Here is an 18,182-nt window from a genome sequence, read left to right as displayed (position 1 = left end):
AGCTCCTGAATATTCTGCCGTCGCAGGGAGCGGGGAGCTGCTGTGTCCACCTGTCTGTTTTGGACTTCAGTCCACCTGTACCAAGAGCGCCGTGTCCACACAGACGGCTCCTGGTGACGGGGACGAGGTGAGGATTATACAGAGGGCTGGAAAACCTAGCGAGCACTAAGGGCTTGCGTCTGTGGGCACGTCATGCTTTTATATATGCCCGTGAACAAGTGCTCCTTTGTTAAAACAGGAGAGAATACTAGAATTTAAATGTGTAGCTTTCAAATGTTTCGTCACTGTTATATGAACGTATAACCGCCGTAAGCGTGACTCTCTGCCGCCACCTGTAGGACAATTTCAGTCCCACCTGTAAAATTTCCGTTTTGTCATTAATGAGTTTCAAGGAGTTCGATCTCAACCAGAGCTTGACGTCATGCAAATCAGAGATAAATCGGAGATCAGAGGGGAAGATGTTTTAACGTAAATCTGAGTACCATCTGCATAACAATTAAACTGAAGACTAGTTTGCGTACAAACTGCCCGAGAGGAAGCATATAAATAATAAAAAATCGAAGAGTCAGGACCCCGAGGCACACTGTGGGGCCGTGATGTCAGATATGAGCAGAACCAGTTAAAAACAGTACCACTGACAGACCAGAATGTTTGCAAGCATTTGAACAACATTGAACGATTTACTATATCAGAAGCCTCACTAAGATCAAGGAGCATAAGAATGCTTATAATCCCTTACTTATAAAACAAACCATTCACGGCCCTGACAAGAGCAGTCTCAGGACCATGATTTCCCTACGGGATTAATAAAGTATTATCTATCTATCTAGAGTGAAGACTGGACTGGAAGGGTGAGCCTGTGATTGCTGAGCACCAAGCATCCTGAAACCTAAGATAGAAATGGTCATTTAGAGATGAGTCTGTAGTTCATTATTATATCAGAATCCAAGCCAGGTTTCTTTAGTATGGGAGTGGTTGACGCAGTCTGTCTTTAAGGCAGAAGGGCCCACAGCCATAGAAAGCGAATTATCGGTGATATTGACAAATACAGAGCAGGAGTCTGGCGGGAGGGTAGGGGTGGGATCTAGGCAGACAGAGGTAGTTTTACAGCTGTTAATAATCTCCTACACCGGTAGCCATTCCTGAAGTGTCATTAAGCGTCATAAAACATCCAGTACAAATATAGATGCTCAGCTGACGGATCATTGTAATTCATAGGCTTTAAAAAGCAATAAAAAATGATTAGTTGGACATTAACTAAATGAAAGAAGTGCAGATAAGAAATTCTGGAAAGTACAGGGGAAATTCGCTCTTCCGTTTAGCCCGAATCAGCCCTCGCTGATTGGGTGCTTTTCCGCGTGGTCACGCCCATCCCGAGGAGCGAACTCCTGGCACCTGATCCAGCTGCGCGCGGCCGGGCTGATCGATCCGCGACAAGGAAAGCCAGCTGGGATTTTAAATGGATGTGTCCGACCGCGGAAAGGACCCGAGGAAACCCCGGTCCCAGGACTCATCATCAGGTCAGAATGTGACTGCCCTGTTCCTGCCACTGTTTCTCTCTCCTCGGGGTGGTTCTTAATCCACAGAGTTAGCTTGAAGTACAGGTGAGCGCGTTATGCTTTAAGGACTCAATAGCAAGTTGATAATAGTTTGAGTTGTAAATTGTTAAAAACTGCGAATACCCCGAGGAATAGTTGCTAAACCCTGTTTGATTTTTTTAGATCCGACTTTTATTAGCTGATGACTCCTACACAATTGTTACGATCCATCGATCGCAATTCCTTGGGTAATGGCGTCTGCAGAATACTTCGGCAAGAAATCGGTTAAAAAGGAGTGTCTTATTTTTCTCATCATCGTTCGCACCGCGCGATTCGTTAACGCAACCTGTCAGATTCGGTTAACAAGTTAACTCGGGCGAAAACCACCGTGATACCCGGGCCTGTGCGCGGCGAGAGGAGGGGCGACGCGTTTGAGACGAGCGACACGCTCCGCTCGTACAGGAAACGTGACTTTGCTGCGGGCGGCCCGGGCGTGTACAACCTGTGGAGTAGTGGTGTTTGTCAGGACTGAAGATACTTCCTACATCTGACTGGCAGCCGGTGTAGCAGAGCCAGCAGGGGGGGTGGTCACACGATTCTGGGTCACGTGATTCCTTTTTTTTTTTTTTTGGTCAAGGCAGGGGGCAGTAAACTATTCAAAACTCACAACTGGCAACCCACTGAAGCTAAGCAGGTGTGAGCCTGGTCAGTACCTGGATGGGAGACCTCCTGGGAAAAAAAACTAAGGTTGCTGCTGGAAGAGGTGTTAGTGGGGCCAGCAGGGGGCGCTCACCCTGTGGTCCATGTGGGTCCTAATGCCCCAGTATAGTGATGGGGACACTATACTGTAAACAGGCGCCGTCCTTCGGATGAGACGTAAAACCGAGGTCCTGACTCTCTGTGGTCATTAAAAATCCCAGGGCGTTTCTCGAAAAGAGTAGGGGTGTAACCCCGGCGTCCTGGCCAAATTTCCCATTGGTCCTTACCAATCATGGCCTCCTAATAATCCCCATCTATGAATTGGCTACATTACTCTGCTCTCCTCCCCACTGAGAGCTGATGTGTGGTGAGTGTTCTGGCACACTATGGCTGCCGTCGCATCATCCAGGTGGGGGTACACACTGGTGGTGGTGGAGGGGAGTCCCCATTACCTGTAAAGCGCTTTGAGTGGAGTGTCCAGAAAAGCGCTATATAAGTGTAAGCAATTATTATTATTATTATAATTATTATAAAACAGTGTCACTGAGGAGACAGCGAGAGCTGCCGGAGACGTCCCCGCTGGGCCCTGCCGCTCGGCCCTCCTGTTACTTATCTCCAGCTCCAGCCTCTCTCTCGCCCGGCAGGCGCTGCAGCCCGGTGCCCCAGTGTGGTGTCCCGCCAGCAGTGGGGCGCGGTGGCCCCGCGGGCCCGGAGCAGCATGGCGGGGGCCGCGGCGCGGGCCGTGATCCACCACACCGCCCTGGCCTCCTGCGGCGGCGCCGACTCCTGTGGCGCGCTGGCGCGGAGGATCCAGCGGGCGCACATGGAGGGCCGCGGCTTCGACGACATCGGCTACAAGTAAGCAGACGCCTTGCTGGGGCGTTTTGAACCGGCGGGCTGTCGGGGTACAGGGGTTCCCCAACGCTGGGCTGGAGGGACGCCGCGCCCGGCCGAGACACACAGATTCAGCTTCATGGTCCGCGCTGTCCTGCATGGTCCTGTTCCGGCTTTGACGCCGGTGCAGCCTCACTGGCGCTCAGCTGGACTGGCAGGGCGTGATTGTCCCCACGGCACACGGCTCATCCAGGCTTCACCTGAGCAGCTTCTGCTTCCTTGTAGCTTCCTGATTGGAGGAGACGGCAGCGTGTTCGAGGGCCGGGGCTGGGGCATCGTGGGAGCTCACGCCAAGCGGTGCAACGCCGACTCCCTGGGCATCGCCTTGATGGGGCACTTCAGCAGTAAGCAGCAGATTCTCCCTGTGAGAGCTTGTCTCTGGATCGGGGGGGTGCCCCCTGGAGGACGGGCTCACTGTGGGCACCCTGCGCGTGGCCAGCGACAGGACTGGCAGCGGCACGACATGCCTGAACAGTGCCGTCTGCTCCAGCCTGTCCCGTCTAGCCCTCCGCCTGACTGGGGCTCAGCCTGGGAATACTGAGCAGCAGGTAAAGGGTTCTTCCATACTGGACGGACAAGGAAGGAGAAGCAAACGTTTCAGCTGTGGAGCCCTGCTCAGCTGTGAGGGGGAGGGGAGGGGAGCCCGTGGTGGATGAAGCGCTGGAGGACTCTAGACAGAGTAGGTTAGGGGGGCAGGAGCAGGGAGCAGTGGGCATGAGGCAGGAGAGAATGAGTGTCCACACTCGGGGGCAACAGGAGGAGTCAGGATCTGCAGATGAACAGAGAGGATTTAGGAGGAAATGAGTCTGTCATTGAGAGAAGAGGGAAGGTGTGATCCTAGTTTGTTTCGAATGTCTTTCTGCAACAGGGGTTCCGACACTCCTCTGTGAGAACGCAGACATTCAGAAAGATTGTGGCCGTTAGAGGTGAAATGGGAAACTATGGGCTTGGAGAGATCTTTGATCGTCTCGGCCCGGACACGTTCCCTGAAACAGTCTGCCAGTCTCCTTCCTGTGCCACCAGTGTAAATAGCTGGGCATTTCCTGCAAGAGATGCATAGAAAAGGTTTGGTGTGGGATAAACCTTCAGCTGCTCCCGTGCAGCCTGTGCGTGCTGACACAGCTCCCTGCCTGCCCCTGCTCAGTGAACACGAGCCCTGGCACTGCACGGCTCCGGGCCCAGCTCAGAGCAGCCACGCCTGTCTGCGTGTCTTCCAGGTGAGGCCCCCAGCCCGGCCGCCCTCTCTGCTGCTCGCCAGCTGCTGGATTGTGGGGTGGCGCAAGGGCACCTGCGCCCCGATTTCACCCTGCTGGGACATCGTGATGTGGGTGACACAGAGTGCCCGGGGGACCAGCTCTACCAAGCCATGAGGCAATTTGCCAACTTCAAGCCCTGAAGAAAGGCACCTTCGCAAACAGCGCGCCGAGGTTCGTGGGCATCACATTAGAACCAGCACCAGAGAAGCCTTGTGGCTTGTTAACACGTTGAGAAAGTTTTACTTTGAAAATGACCACGAATCTCCAGCAGCAGAAATGCAAACTCGGCTCAAAGATGCAGCAGAGAGCTGAGCTCGGATTTAGGATTTTGGGGTTGTATGTACTCATGCTGACGACCATTCAAGTGCAGTGCGCCATCTATTGGACACAGATAGATTGCAGCCGATGAGCTCCACGCCGGTGTTCGTCTGCTGATCTCTTATTGCCCCACGGACGGTATGGCCCCCACGCGTTAACTGACTCTCGGAGTCAGTTAATTATATTACTTCTAGTGAGATCAATTGTCACAGACCTTGTCTGGCAATCATAGATTTACTCTTCCGTGGAAATAGTTTGTGGTCTGCGTGACTGGTCTGTCTCGTTGCGCTGCAGACAGATGTACCTGCACACCTGTGAGCTATTAAAATCCTGAACCGCCACATTGTGAAAAGGTGCACTGGTTTGGAAGGATATGAACAAGGAAATCGGGTGTAAGACTCAGAATTCAGAAGATATTTCAGACGTCTCTTGATTATGTGACACCAGAAGAAGTTGCTAAAACCATCGTGTTCCCATTTTCTCCCGCTAGGTGGCGCAGTAACGACACATACCAGTGACAACAGGTCGCCCGCTGTAAATTAAAGTTTGAATGTGTTGGGCCACTTCTAAACTCTTTTTTGTCCTGAACTTCTTTCTTTTTTTCCGGTATGACGCTATAAAGGAAAAACACAATTTTCACCAGCAATCAGTATAGAAGATCTGGGTGTTTTGACTTTGACACGAACGGACCGGGAAGGTACAGTCCACATCGTGCCATGAACATAAATGTGGGATTACAGTACCATTCAAGACCGATTAAGTTCTCAAGACGGGTATATGTATGTATATGTATGTATCAGTACTTCTACTTAGTAATAACAGATTAATAGCAGATTAATCACTGCGTTATTTTACACTCTTAAGAGGAATAAACAAGAATCATTTTTCTCGTTTTATTTCTAAACTTTGTTTTATCAGTTCCATATAAGCCTTGCGTAAAAACGCATACTATATGTAGGGCAACATAGAGCATGTGAGTTCGAATAGAAGTTCTGTCTTGCGAGTGATCCGTGAGATGATCGCCCACATGTCTGTGTCCGGATGCTGGTCCACAAGCCCGTCTTTCCTCTGTTCGCCGCGTGAAACAGTTCGACCCCTCGTTTCCCCGCGAGCGGATCAACCGCCACTTCAGTTCACAGCCGTCGCGTTTCCTGTGCTGCTGAAATAATATAATGTTTCGTTCTGGACAGGCGTTGGTCAGACGGCCACTTGGGCCCTGTAACTCACTTCCCCCCGAGGGGCCGGACACTTCGCGGTTCGTGTCCCCCGGCGGGGCAGGTCCACCGCCGGCAGCAGACAGGAGAACCGCGACCTCCTTCCTCCTCCTGCCGAGCTCTCTAAACCCGTGTGCTGGTGGGGTGGCTCGTCTTACCTCGATGAATACGGGCTTTTAGCTCGTCCGACATGGCTCTGATGTACATTTTTCAGTTATTATTTATTTTGTTTCTAGTACGCCTGACTTCGGTGGCGTCCAGTTCTAAAAGTCGCTCTGGCGTAAAAAACACAGTGCGGTAACAACCCAGCGAAAATAAACACGGGTAACCTCCCGCAGGGATCGTGGAAATGCCCTGCCGGATGATCACGGTTCAGTGTCCTATTTTTGCGGGATAGAGCTTGACAAAATCGGCTACAGAACACGTGCTGTGAATTTAACTGATTCTCTGCAAACCAGGAGATTTTCCTGCACGACAAGCGCGGGGGAGCAGGATCGCCTTTAAATTTGCTCAGTATTTTCTGTTCGTTTATTCAGAACGCGGGACTGTCAGTCATTTCAAGTAATCGATCATAACAGTAAGGGGAAATAGCCACCGTAACAAGACTCCACGTTTTCTTCGGAAAACGGATGAATTTGTACTTGCAGGTAATTCAGTTTGTATTCATGTATTTTATTTCGTTGCTGTTTTTTTTTCAGATCCGAAAAAGGCCATTCAGGTCAGTCTCCTTGTTCGCATCGTGTCCCAGTTCTATGCATATTCTTGTTTTTGAAAAGTATTTTTTTTTCTAATATATCAGTTTCCCAAAACGGAACAAATTGAAACACAAGTCCTAAAATCCGTATATGGGGTGGATTTAATGTTTTACTTATTTCCCTGAAGAATTTTAACCCAAGTGTTTTATAAAGAATACTCATTAGGATTCTCAAGTCCGTTTTTGAAATAATCCTTTAATATTTTATATCTTAATATATCTATTAAGATTAATAGATATATTAAAAATATATAGATATTTTATTTGACACCTGAAGAAGGCTCCACGGTCGAAACGTTGTGTTCTCTTTCTTCTTTTTTTCAGCATGGAATAAACCTATTACTTGTTCCTTAGATATTTTATATCTTAATTGAATATAGATCCGACACCGTGTACATAAGGTATCACACCAAACATTAGACCCATAGCCTTTGATTGATGTAAAATTAAAGAGATACGGTTGATATTTATCATTTTATTGGGCTGCAACTACAACAATAAAACTGCTGTGTTTCGAGGTGAGTTTAAAAAAGTGTTTACTGAGAAGCACCGGAGTGAGTACAGGCACCGACGTCATTTTAGTACCTCTCACTACACCGGACAGTGCTGTTACTGCAAACAGTTATATATTTAACACGGTTTTGTAAATTCAAAGGTAAGTCTGCAAACCTTTTCCTTAGAATCTTTACTCGGTAAATTACATTGACATCCTTAAAACGGCTAATAATCATGCTGCTTTCATGTCCACTTACTAGAGATAAAATCGGCAGATTTTAAAATATGATGTGGTTTTTCGTTCCGTGACTGAAGTACGCGCATACGTGTCGTGTACCGCTGCTGGCCGTTTGAAAAGCGCGAAGACAGCGATTCTCCTGGATTCCAGCTGAGCAGTTGCAAGACTCGGATCGGGCTCGCGGGTTGTAAAAATGCCTGCCGTCTAACATACCGGCTCATCTTTTCCTGTTCGGACACTCCTCCACCTGATCCGCTGGGCTGTGGGGCTGCCGCAATTCACAGCGGTCTATTTAATTAGAACCGTTGTCATTATTATTCAATAATTAGATGCAGCTCTAATTATACAGATCCCCGACCTGCATTCGGCGCTTTTGCGCTAATTGAACCCCTCAGTGTGTGAGCACGTTGAGGGTCGGGCCCTGTCCTTTCTGCAAGAAGTGCAGTGCAGAGTTGTTGTCCCTGGGACTGTGGGACAGCAAGGTGGACTCGTGCTGCACTGGACCCCTCGGTCCTTCGGCCCTCGCGGAGGGGCTCGTCTCGCGAGGAAACAGGACCAGCCCACGAGGGCGCGGGGGTGCTGTCTCCGCCGAGCCGGGCTTCGGTGTCTGGGAGAAAACACACATTCTGTCATTTTAGCATCTTTACACTGCTCTTTAGTTCGTCCTTAGAAATATCGCTTCATTCGTGTTGCATTTTATTTTAAGACCCTGGTGATACTGTAAACTGTGCTGCTGTTTAACATTTGCTGTGATCCAGGCCGACTGACAGTGACGTGTCGTCAGTGGAAGAACACGATACCGCAAATAAATGGCACAGTATTTTCAATCACTTACATCGGCATATATAGATATAATGTAATATAATACATAAACATTTATACTTATAAACTTCACGCCTAATTAACGTTTTTATTTCCGAAAAGGCGACGTGCGAATTATAATTGCGGACAGCAAGAAAAGGAGAAAGAGTTTTCTTCGGTTAGCAATAAGAGGAGTCTAGGATGTGAGTTGGGAGAGAGTTCCAGGAAGTGGAAGTCTGTAAAATTTCAGACTACTTCGCAAACTACCAAATGGGTTCGCTGGACATTCTCTCCCTTGTGCGGTAACTTCTGTTGCACGTTCTCATGATCAGAGAGGCAGTCGAGAGGAACAGGCAACCCAGGCGCCCAGGACGGAGGAAAACAGCAGGAATCTGGAGGGAGGAGCGAACTCCCTCCGGGAAGGGATGAGGATACAAAGTGCGATACGGACAGAGAGCGCGCGGCGTGGAACGACAGCAAAGCCACGCGATGAAGACGAGGCTCTGTTCAAGAAGATCCCAGTTCAGCTCGCGGTTTTATTAGGTTAGTTAGCAAGACCTTCAGTAACGGGAACCCGAGCCTTAAATGATCCCACCGAAGTCCAAAACGAAGCGATACAGTTCGCTACTATCCCCAGGTCGAATAGTTGTTTAATATAAGTCACATTAAAGCATTGCGAACTGTGATAGTCTGACGTGATTTCTTGCTGAAACTCTTTCTCTGAGAGTCGTCTCGAGGTAATCGCTGGAGACCTGTACCTGTGCACAGGTGAACTGCGACAGTATTGTAATATCTGCTCGCTGCAGTTGTTGGTAGACGCCTCGATAGAGCTTCTATCTTACTGGTATGATTTTCTCCTGCTGTTTCGCCTGTCGCGTCTGTTTACATGACCTCCTGAAACAAACAGGCAGAAGCCCGCATCAGAGGGCGGAGACCTGGGTCACTGCCCGGGAGCGGAGACACCGGGGTGCCGTGCTGCGCGCACACCTGGCTGCCGCCTGGGCTTCCGCGGCGGGCCGCGCGTGTCTGTGTGGGCTTGTGGGCGAGTGCGGTGCCGTGGGCGAGGGGCAGCCCGTGGGGGGTGCACCGGCCGGGGGCACGGGGGGGAACACGAGGCAGGAGGCGGTCGCGAAGCGCAGGACGCACAGGTGAGCGTCTTGGGTTACGGAGTGCTCGGGACTGTTCTCATTGCAGCGGGGAGCTCGGTGCGGAGACAGAGAGACTGGCTCGCTTGAATGGGACAAACGCGGACCCCGAGCCCGTCCTGCGTGCGTGGGTTTGCGCGTGCGTGTAGGCGTGCGAACGCGCGCCCCAGTCGCCGTTTCTTCTTCTCTCCACTTCGTCCGTTCTTTCACTTCTTCTCTCTCTCTCTCTCTCTCTCTCTAACGGGATGTGATGTTGGACATGGAAGGCTGGACAGCTGCCCCCAGGCTCCCGCACAAGTCTCCTTTCAGCATCAAGAGCCTGCTCCAGGAGGAGGCGATGAGCGACGGGGCGGAGGGCTCGGAGGGCACGGGGCAGCCGGAGCGCGAGCCGCCGCCGCCGCCGCCAGCTCGAGAGGAACCGGGCGAGGCGCGAGACGGGCAGGACAGCCGCGAGGGCAGGGGCGCGTGCAGGGCACCGGAGGAGGCGGCGGAGGGCGAGGAGCAGCGGGAGGCCCGGCACGAGAAACCGCCCTTCAGTTACAACGCGCTCATCATGATGGCCATCCGCCAGAGCCCGGACAAGCGCCTGACCCTCAACGGCATCTACGAGTTCATCATGCGCAACTTCCCCTACTACAAGGAGAACAAGCAGGGCTGGCAGAACTCCATCCGCCACAACCTCAGCCTCAACAAGTGCTTCGTCAAAGTCCCCCGCCACTACGACGACCCCGGCAAGGGCAACTACTGGATGCTGGACCCCTCCAGCGACGACGTGTTCATCGGCGGCACCACCGGCAAGCTCCGCCGCCGCTCCAGCGCCTCCTCCCGGGCCAAGCTCGCCTTCAAGCGGGGCGGCCGCTTGCCGCCGCCCGCCGCCGGCCTGGCCTTCGCCGGCTCCCTGTACTGGCCGGTGCCCCCCTTCCTGTCCCTGCAGCGCCCGGAGCACCCCGGCTACACGCCGCCCTACTTCGCCCCGCACGCCGCCGCTCTGGCCCAGGCGCCGCGCCCGGTCTGCGCCGCGGACCCCCCCTTCCTGGGCAGCGGCGGCCACAGCTTGCACCACCACCACCACCACCACCAGGTCGCCGCCGCCTCCTTCGCCGCCTCCTCGCTGCCCTGCGGCCTGAGCCCCTGCTCCCTCAACCTGCTGGCCGGGCAGGCCAGCTACTTCTTCTCGCGCCACGTCCCGCGGCCCCCCACGCCCCCGCCCGGGGCCTCTCCGCAGAAGAGCCCCGCTCTGGGGCAGGGGCTCCACGCGCGGGGTGGGTCCAGCTACGTGGCGGGGTTGTCAGCAGTGGAGTTCCCCAACTATTTCACCCAGGGGAGACCCGGGAGCCCCTTCAACTCCGCACTGCACTGACAGGAGCGCGGGAAGGTCGGGGTGCCCCCCGCTGTGCTGTGACTGGAGTTCAGGACTGGGACCAGTTTGTGCTTCCTGGGACTCGCTTTGTTTGTGTCAGGTATGTCGACTTGTCCAGCTGCTACAAAGGCGAGAGCTGTCAGGTATTTGTGGACAGGGAGTTTAAAACGTGCTTTTGTGGGTTTCGTTTTATTTTTTAAAAAACTATCTTTTACATTTTTGCAATGGCTCGGCTAAAAGGGGAGGATTTTCAAAGCGTTTCGAAAAAATATATATGTTTAGTTGACATCAGCATTAAAAGTTGTGGAAATCGGGGCAAAGGCACGCGGCCTGGTTTTGAAAACGCAATCCTCGCGGACAGCATCAGCCCGGGTCGCTTCCGCCTCCGAGCGACCCCGAACCAGGACTGACACCGGCAGCAGAATGTTTATTGTAAAAACGGATATTCTCTAAATTTATAGAAGTAGAAACAAGTAGAACGAAACCGACATTTAGCAAAATTATTTGCGGTTTTGCAGCCAGTAAATTCACCGCAAGTGTCCCGCCTACATAGGATTGAAGAACTTGAGGGGTTTCTCGGTGAGCGCCCCTTAAACGGGTCAAGACCCTGTGACCAAAAGATGACATATCGTGCCGTGAGGAGCTGAGGGCACCGTGTCCATGGAGATTTCTCTCGTGTTTTCTCTCCAGTGTCACGGGTGTACCTGACCCTTACAAATGCTTTCAGACTAGTAGCTGTGCTGAAATACAGCGCACAGGCCTCTTCTGTTTAAAAGTCGAGCTGCTTAAGAATTCAACACAGATCGTATGGTCTGGATTAGTAGCCCTTCTTAGTAATTATCTTTCAATTATTACTTTACAAAAACATTTTCATATGTTCTCAGACAACATAAACACTGCGATACAGTCGAATGTATTGATAGTGTTGAATAATATTAGTCTTTATTTGGCTCTTAGGTAGGCTTTTAGAAAATTGTCCACAGTGCTGCTTGTGCACAAGCTTCTGATAATTTCAGGAAAGAGACACGTCATTTGCTTATCGAAACTAAAGAGGTGTTTATTCAAACCGCTCTTAAAAACTTTAGGGTTTTATCTTTTTAAACTGCGAAATGCGCTGAATTTGATCCTTGAATTGATTTTCCTCAGTCTGTCTCTTAATTTAGAAAATAACAAAAACTTACCATGTCCTCCTGACAGATTGTAATTATTCTAATGATTAATTATGTTGCAATTAATGCTTTTCAATTTACTAGAACCCCTGCGGACGCCTTACAATAACAGATGCCATTGTAATACCAGCATCTCACTCGGACATGCGCCTGCTGTACACGATGAAAACAGAATATAATAATAATTTCAGTTCAAACAGGAGGCATTGTCAGGGTACCGTTCCCACAGTGCAACAAAACAAAATCAAATGTGCTTTCTTCCACAAGTGAGCTGAGGATCTCCGGGGTCAGTTCTCCAGTTCAGTTTTCCCGCAGTACTGTCCGAAGGCCTTTTTCCGTTTCGCCAGTGATTAAGGCGACCAAAAGGAATCAATTCTAACTTTACGTTTTGTTTTGTTTTTTTTTTGGGGGGGAGCAAGTGATGATTTCATTCGTTGTACTTATTGGTTTCGCTCCAAATCTGGCTCGGTTAATAACTCGAACACTTTCTCAACATGTACAGTACGGCTCAGAAGAAAAGGAGCCGAGTCAAACATGATATTTGCCGGTGAGCCCGCTCTGCAGAACCGGATTCTGGGTTCGCCTGGGTCTGATCAGGAGCTCAGTGCGCTGACTGGTTTAACACGTGCAAAAAAAAAAAAACCTCTTAACGTGGATGTCCAGTTAAAACGGCATCAACCTGAAGAAACGTTAAAAAATCACCCCCAAAACAAGGTACTTTTGATTTAGGCAAATGGATGTTTTTTTTTTTAAATAAAATCGGTGCGCGGCTTCTCACAACCGTATTTGAACAGGTGTTTCGGGTGTAGGTTCGCCGCATCCCCATATACTCCAGCTCAATACTGCGAGGTGATGGGTTGCTGTTTTAGCACAGAGGAATAATTTGAAAACCCGGCCTGACACACTTTCAACGCGCATTTTCTTGGTGGTTCAATGATCTAAAGAGACGCTTAAATATTATATTGCAACTGCAGACGAAAACGCTTTGAAAATCGTCCCGTTTTTTCTTTTTTTCAAGCTTCAGGGATTTTTCAGGTTGAACAATAGTGTTGAGGCCGACACGGACGAGACACGAATTGCAGTATTAACGTTAATGGCGGTCGCGCTCCGAACTGGAGCAGCTCCTGACTAACGGAAGGCCGCGGGGAAAGGAGACCGTACTTCACCGCGGGCGGCAGGAACGTGTTGTTCAGGCGTGTACATTCTTCCTGGAATTTGACATAAAAGATAAAACCTGTAAATGTATGTTTGTTAAGATTTTATCAAAAGCAGCACCCTTCCTTAGAAACAGGATTCTAAAGGACAGTTTCGACTTTTGCGACCAGGAAAAGGTGACTCATCTTGAGAGCTGCATGCACTGTGCTCTCTATATATTAAAATTATAGATGTATAAAGTGTGGGAATTTCGACAAACACGTTTACAGTTTTCAAACCATTAATAAAAACGCTGCAAACTCTGCATCCTGATTCATTCATTTACCTTGAATATTTCGACGCTCTTTTGCACAACGAGAACATTGTATTTGTCAGATTGTGATTCTATAGATGAGGTGTGTGTGTGTGTGTGTGTTGATGGAGGGGTGTCTCTGTACTGGTGTGGGCAGCCCCGGGCTCGCGCTAATCTCATCCCCACTTTCTTTTTCTTCCCGGACCTTCGTGACTTAATTGAACCCATTAAGAGGACAATTAGTCCAATCAGGTGTGTTGTCCAAGTCCCAGGGCGGTGCTGACTGAAGAGCGCTTCTAAAACCATGTCAGCTTTATTGACAAGCTAAACTTTTGGGTTTGTTAGGGATGTTTTGTGGGATAAAAAAAAGACTGATACAAGAGCAAAATAAAGAAGTGAAAGAAAAATCATAAATAACACTTATCGTATACAAAATACCATATGAGGCTACATTACAGTAAAGATAGAATCCACAAGTTAATCTCTAAATACTATAATAAATACTTTTATAACTGTTGAGTTAAGCGACAGAACAGCCTCAAAACACGCCGGTTCCAACTAGATGATCAGGTTTCTTTCCTCCGGTATATAATTCGATCCCCTACGACTGCTGCAGCTGCTAGCTAGAAATTGCAAAATAAAGGAACAAGAGGCTAATGTTTTTCTCCCGCCGGTGGTCTGTACACAGCCTGGGTGTAGGAATGCGCAGCCCCGGGTTGCAGAGCTGTCTCTCTGAGCCGGAGCTCGTCCACCGTGAGAATCGCCCGCGCTTTACCTGGTCTGGCTCAGCGGCGTCACGCCAGCAGAGCTGGGAGTTCAATATATTGTTAAAAATATTCTTTTAGTTCGTTTCTGTTAACTTTACCCACCAGAGTTCTCCTGCCTGCTTAAAAATAGGTGCGTTGTTGCCTGTCGCTAGTACTGTGTTAAAATATGCATCGAATAGTAAAAGCAGGTATACTGTACGTTGACGGGTAAAAACAATTAAATTATTATGGGAAGAGAAAACACGCGTAACGCTATAAGCTTTCCCCTCAGATAAATCGTCTTTTTAGGCCGTCCCCAGCTGTCGGAACCCCTCAGACCCGGTACCGCCGGCCGCAGGCCCAGCACACTCGGGCCCGAACTTCCAGGCGTCTGTTCCAGCCACACCCGCAGGAGTCTGACACACTTTGTTTTCGATTAAATCTTTATTTTACCCTAAAACACCACCACGTACAGCAAAGCCTAACGTGAGTTGTAAAAGCAGATGTGATTTAAATAATACTTTCTTTTTCGAAATTATTATTATTATTATTATTATTATTATTATTATTATTATTATTATGCAAAGGAACAAGTAATAGATTAATTCCATGCTGAAAAAAATAAGAAAGAAAACACAACGTGTTTCTTCAGGTGTGAGGATTATTATTATTATTATTATTATTATTATTATTATTATTATTATTATTCAGTTTTCGACTACTTAGTTTTCTCCTGTTAGTAACCCAAATTCAATGTATTGATAACACCCCGATTTGTCTTATAAATTTAACAAACTACACCTAAAATCGTAATGTCCGAAAATACATTTGTGAATACTTCAGAACAACTAAGAATCTGGAATAATTGATACGTAGTTTGTGTGTGTGTGTGGTAATATTACATTTTCATTGCGTTTCTATTTATTTTATTTAAAATACGGCGTTTCATTTATTTTGTCATGCTAATTACTTTTCAACGGTTAAACACAAAACCCAGTGTTGCCAGTCAATCAATCCGGGTTTATTGATCAATGCGCGAACAGTACAGCACACCGCGGCGATGGAATGCTTCATCCACAAGCTCGTTAGGAGCGATAGAAGAGTAGGAGGACAGGAGTTTAGACGGGTTGGGATCGGATTGCGACACAATAAATGATATAATTGCAATTTACAATACAATTACGGGTTGTGCGAGAGCGACACAAGGACAGGAGGTATTTAGCGCTGTTCGTATGTGTCCTGAGAGTGCAAGTGGCAGGAGGCTGCCGGTGCACAATACCTGTCAGTTCAAGAGGTTGCCTATTCGCCAGCGGCCGTTGGCGTAACCTACTTGAACTTGCCTTTGTAATTTAATCACATTCCGAGCAAGAATTCACATAAAGCCCAAAGCTGAAAGTATTCACAGATTAATATTCCCGTGCGTTTTTCTCAGAAAGATAACTCGAAGGTCGTATATCTGTCGATCCCCTTGTTTCTATTCCCTTAAAATTCAATTCCATTTTGTTTTTCGTTATACTGACACGGGTGACAGTCCAGTGAACAGTGTTTCTCATGAATCTCTCAGGTGCAGTATGTAAATAGAACAGAAGACAAGACAGTAGACAGTAGCACAATCACAATAACGGTGTAAACAACAGTATGGTGTATTTAAGAACACACCTATCTGCTATTAGTTTATTAGTTACATATTTCGTGTTCTCCAGATTTGAGTGAAACAGTGTTAGAAGGACTAAGTACACACTGTAGACGCAGAAAAGGAAATTTACAAATCAGTCGGCTCCCTGGCTATAGGACTAACAAACTGTCGTCATGTCGTCCCAGAATACTAGGATAGAGTTCAGGTAGAATGCAAATCTTTTAAAGACATTTCATTGCCAGCAACTACCGCTGCATGCTGTATTGTAGTGCATTTTATAAATAAACTTTGATAAACTTTGTTATGCTGCAATTATACCGCGGCAGACTTCATTCAGAACACTGTGTACAATTTTCGTCATCAGCTTACAAGACATCACTGCTGCTCGGGAATCAGTCCAGAGAAGAGCAACCAGATACATCATCGGGCTTAAACTGAAGATCCGAGTCTGGAACAAAGAAGAGATTCAAGTATTCCACATCTTCAAAAGCGCTGATAAAATCAATAGCGCGGACTTCCTCAGAATGAACAGTGAAACACGAACCTGAGGTCACAAATGGAAAATGTAAAAGTGCATTTATAACCGAGAATAGGAGGCACCTCTTTACACAAAAGGTTGTGGGAGTGTGAAACAAGCCATCCAGCCATATTGTTGGAGCCGATCCAGCCCAAGAAAAGACAGGATGAGCTCTTCCGATTATTAAGCGGCTAGCAACCATACACATTTCCCTACACTTCATTGTGAAGTTTCTTGCGCTATCAGAGAGGAAAATTTGTCCTATCATTTTGTGGTAAAAAAAAACTAGAGGCTGATGGACACAGGGCTTTCTGGGCCTTGAGCGACCACCTTTACTTTACCTTTATTCATTCGGCACCTTGAAACACTCAGTTGTAAAGGACAAAAGTTACAATGAATAAATAGGGAGTTATTTTTCTCTCATTCGAGGGCTCAGGTAAGTACGCAGGTGTTGCTCTTTAACGTGCGTTCAAAGACAAGTGTCCTCGTGCATGAGTAGCAGTAGCAGTTTCATTTTTAGGATAACGCGTATCTCGTTTATTGTTGTCAACCCAAATAAAAAAAAATAGTTTTAATTTCAACCGCCCTCCTTCAAATAATTGATCATAAGCAGACGTTTACTTTCTCTAAAAACCACGAGGAAGCGAATCGCGAATGCAGGCGCGCAACAAAACACACCTGGCACAGTCATACTGTCTAATTAAGATAAGAAAAAAAGAGAAATAATAAGATGATAATAATAATAATGAATTACCCGTTAGACGTTTTTGTTGTTTTAGTTTAAAAACGACGAGGAAGAAATAGTCTGTTTCAACATCGTTAAAATGAATGAGTTGCTCACATACTGCTCTAGATCAAGTACTGTACAGATGGCAGAATGTGGAACCTTAAAATGGCGGGTGAATGTGTAAGTATCTGTGCAGTGTTGTGTTATCGTTTGCTAAGTTTGTACTGGGTTGTTGTATTTGGAAACGTCTTGTGTTTTCGTGTGGAGTTTGCTGCCTCCGGTTGTGAACATGTAAGATCAGGTCTGGCTCTGTGCCGTTTATTTACAAGCACGGCCTCCAGACCAGATACTTCTCACACGACCGCAGGTTCAACAATTACATCATGATACGGCATATTTTAAACTGTTTTCTTTTTTGTTTCCGTTTTTTGTCCTTTTTAAGAGCAAAACCCACCAAAAGCAACAAATACAGACAAAAAAAACATCACCCTATTATTTTCGATAATAAATAACTACTGATAATTATTAAAAAACCAACAGCGACAATGACCGATGACCGGTTCTAAATAAAAATGACTTTTTTTCTTCTGTTCTGGTCAATTCGACTGTAAATTGTGCAACTGTGCAGCCGGTCTCGTGCTGTAGCGTCTCGTCTAATCCACGGCCACGTCACCCGTGACAGCTAGCCCTCTGCGGGGGGGGGGGGGATCTGCTTCACAGCTAAAGGTTCGCCACCGCCACCCCTCATGAGACAGCTCGTTAATTAATCGAATTAATTGTTTCAAGACCATTTCCTGGAGGCTCGGCCTAAATTATCGACAGGCCAGGTGCGCTTCGTTTTGTTTCGGCCGTTCGGCTAAAGATTCCAGCGAGCGAGTTTTTACTCTGAAATAAAACAGACCCAAAGTGTAATATATGTTTTCGATACACATGGGTGGAAAAGGGCGCGGTGCACGCTTTTGTTTTCATCAATAAACGGATACGATTCGAAATGTTACTATTATCCACGTGTATCTAACCTAAATCATTCACTTGTCTCACTGTTTCCTAAAATGCCCTCTCCGTGTGGAGGAGTGATCCTCAGCGCTTACAGAGCACTCATTCATCATGCGCCTGGCAGGCCGGGTCGGGCTTTCCGTCTCTGTGCTCTATGGTGTAGGCTTATCTTCTGCAGCAGAAGGCGTGAAATTCACACCTACATCCTTCACAGCTCTCCGAGACCGAGACC

General features: G+C 47.9%; 2 protein-coding genes across 5 annotated transcripts; both read left to right on the top strand.

Moving 5' to 3' along the window:
• Window positions 1-1,320: 1,320 nt before the first annotated feature.
• On the top strand, window positions 1,321-6,927 carry pglyrp5 (peptidoglycan recognition protein 5). 4 transcript variants are annotated; one of them, XM_088627377.1, is made up of 5 exons: window positions 1,321-1,520; window positions 2,882-3,095; window positions 3,357-3,475; window positions 4,349-4,533; window positions 5,196-5,276. In XM_088627377.1, the coding sequence occupies exons 1-4, from the start codon at window positions 1,460-1,462 to the stop codon at window positions 4,525-4,527; spliced, it is 573 nt and encodes a 190-aa protein (XP_088483503.1). In that variant the 5' UTR covers window positions 1,321-1,459; the 3' UTR covers window positions 4,528-4,533; window positions 5,196-5,276. The 4 variants fall into 4 exon arrangements, with proteins under 4 accessions (XP_088483503.1, XP_088483504.1, XP_088483502.1 ...); XM_088627378.1 differs by lacking the exon at window positions 5,196-5,276 and adding an exon at window positions 6,618-6,927 and having other exon boundaries at window positions 1,322-1,520; window positions 4,349-4,558; XM_088627376.1 differs by having other exon boundaries at window positions 1,326-1,520; window positions 4,349-4,558.
• On the top strand, window positions 5,419-13,340 carry foxg1c (forkhead box G1c). Its single transcript, XM_088627370.1, has 3 exons — window positions 5,419-5,488; window positions 6,951-8,750; window positions 9,619-13,340. The coding sequence occupies exons 2-3, from the start codon at window positions 8,633-8,635 to the stop codon at window positions 10,710-10,712; spliced, it is 1,212 nt and encodes a 403-aa protein (XP_088483496.1). The 5' UTR covers window positions 5,419-5,488; window positions 6,951-8,632; the 3' UTR covers window positions 10,713-13,340.
• The last annotated feature ends 4,842 nt before the right edge of the window (window positions 13,341-18,182 follow it).

Source organism: Lepisosteus platostomus, chromosome 4 (assembly GCF_059453375.1).
Source record: "Lepisosteus platostomus isolate fLepPlt1 chromosome 4, fLepPlt1.hap1, whole genome shotgun sequence".
NCBI lineage: Eukaryota > Metazoa > Chordata > Actinopteri > Semionotiformes > Lepisosteidae > Lepisosteus > Lepisosteus platostomus.
Note: the sequence above shows the minus strand (reverse complement) of the source record. Positions and strands in the feature narration are given on the sequence as shown.

Coding starts and splice junctions, on each gene's coding strand:
- pglyrp5 (XM_088627378.1), top strand. CDS start 1,460: ATGGATGTGTCCGACCGCGGAAAGGACCCGAGGAAACCCCGGTCCCAG. Junction 1,521..2,881: donor GTCCCAGGACTCATCATCAG/GTCAGAATGTGA, acceptor CTCGCCCGGCAG/GCGCTGCAGCCCGGTGCCCC. Junction 3,096..3,356: donor TTCGACGACATCGGCTACAA/GTAAGCAGACGC, acceptor GCTTCCTTGTAG/CTTCCTGATTGGAGGAGACG.
- foxg1c (XM_088627370.1), top strand. CDS start 8,633: ATGAGGATACAAAGTGCGATACGGACAGAGAGCGCGCGGCGTGGAACG. Junction 8,751..9,618: donor TCAGCTCGCGGTTTTATTAG/GTTAGTTAGCAA, acceptor TGGACATGGAAG/GCTGGACAGCTGCCCCCAGG.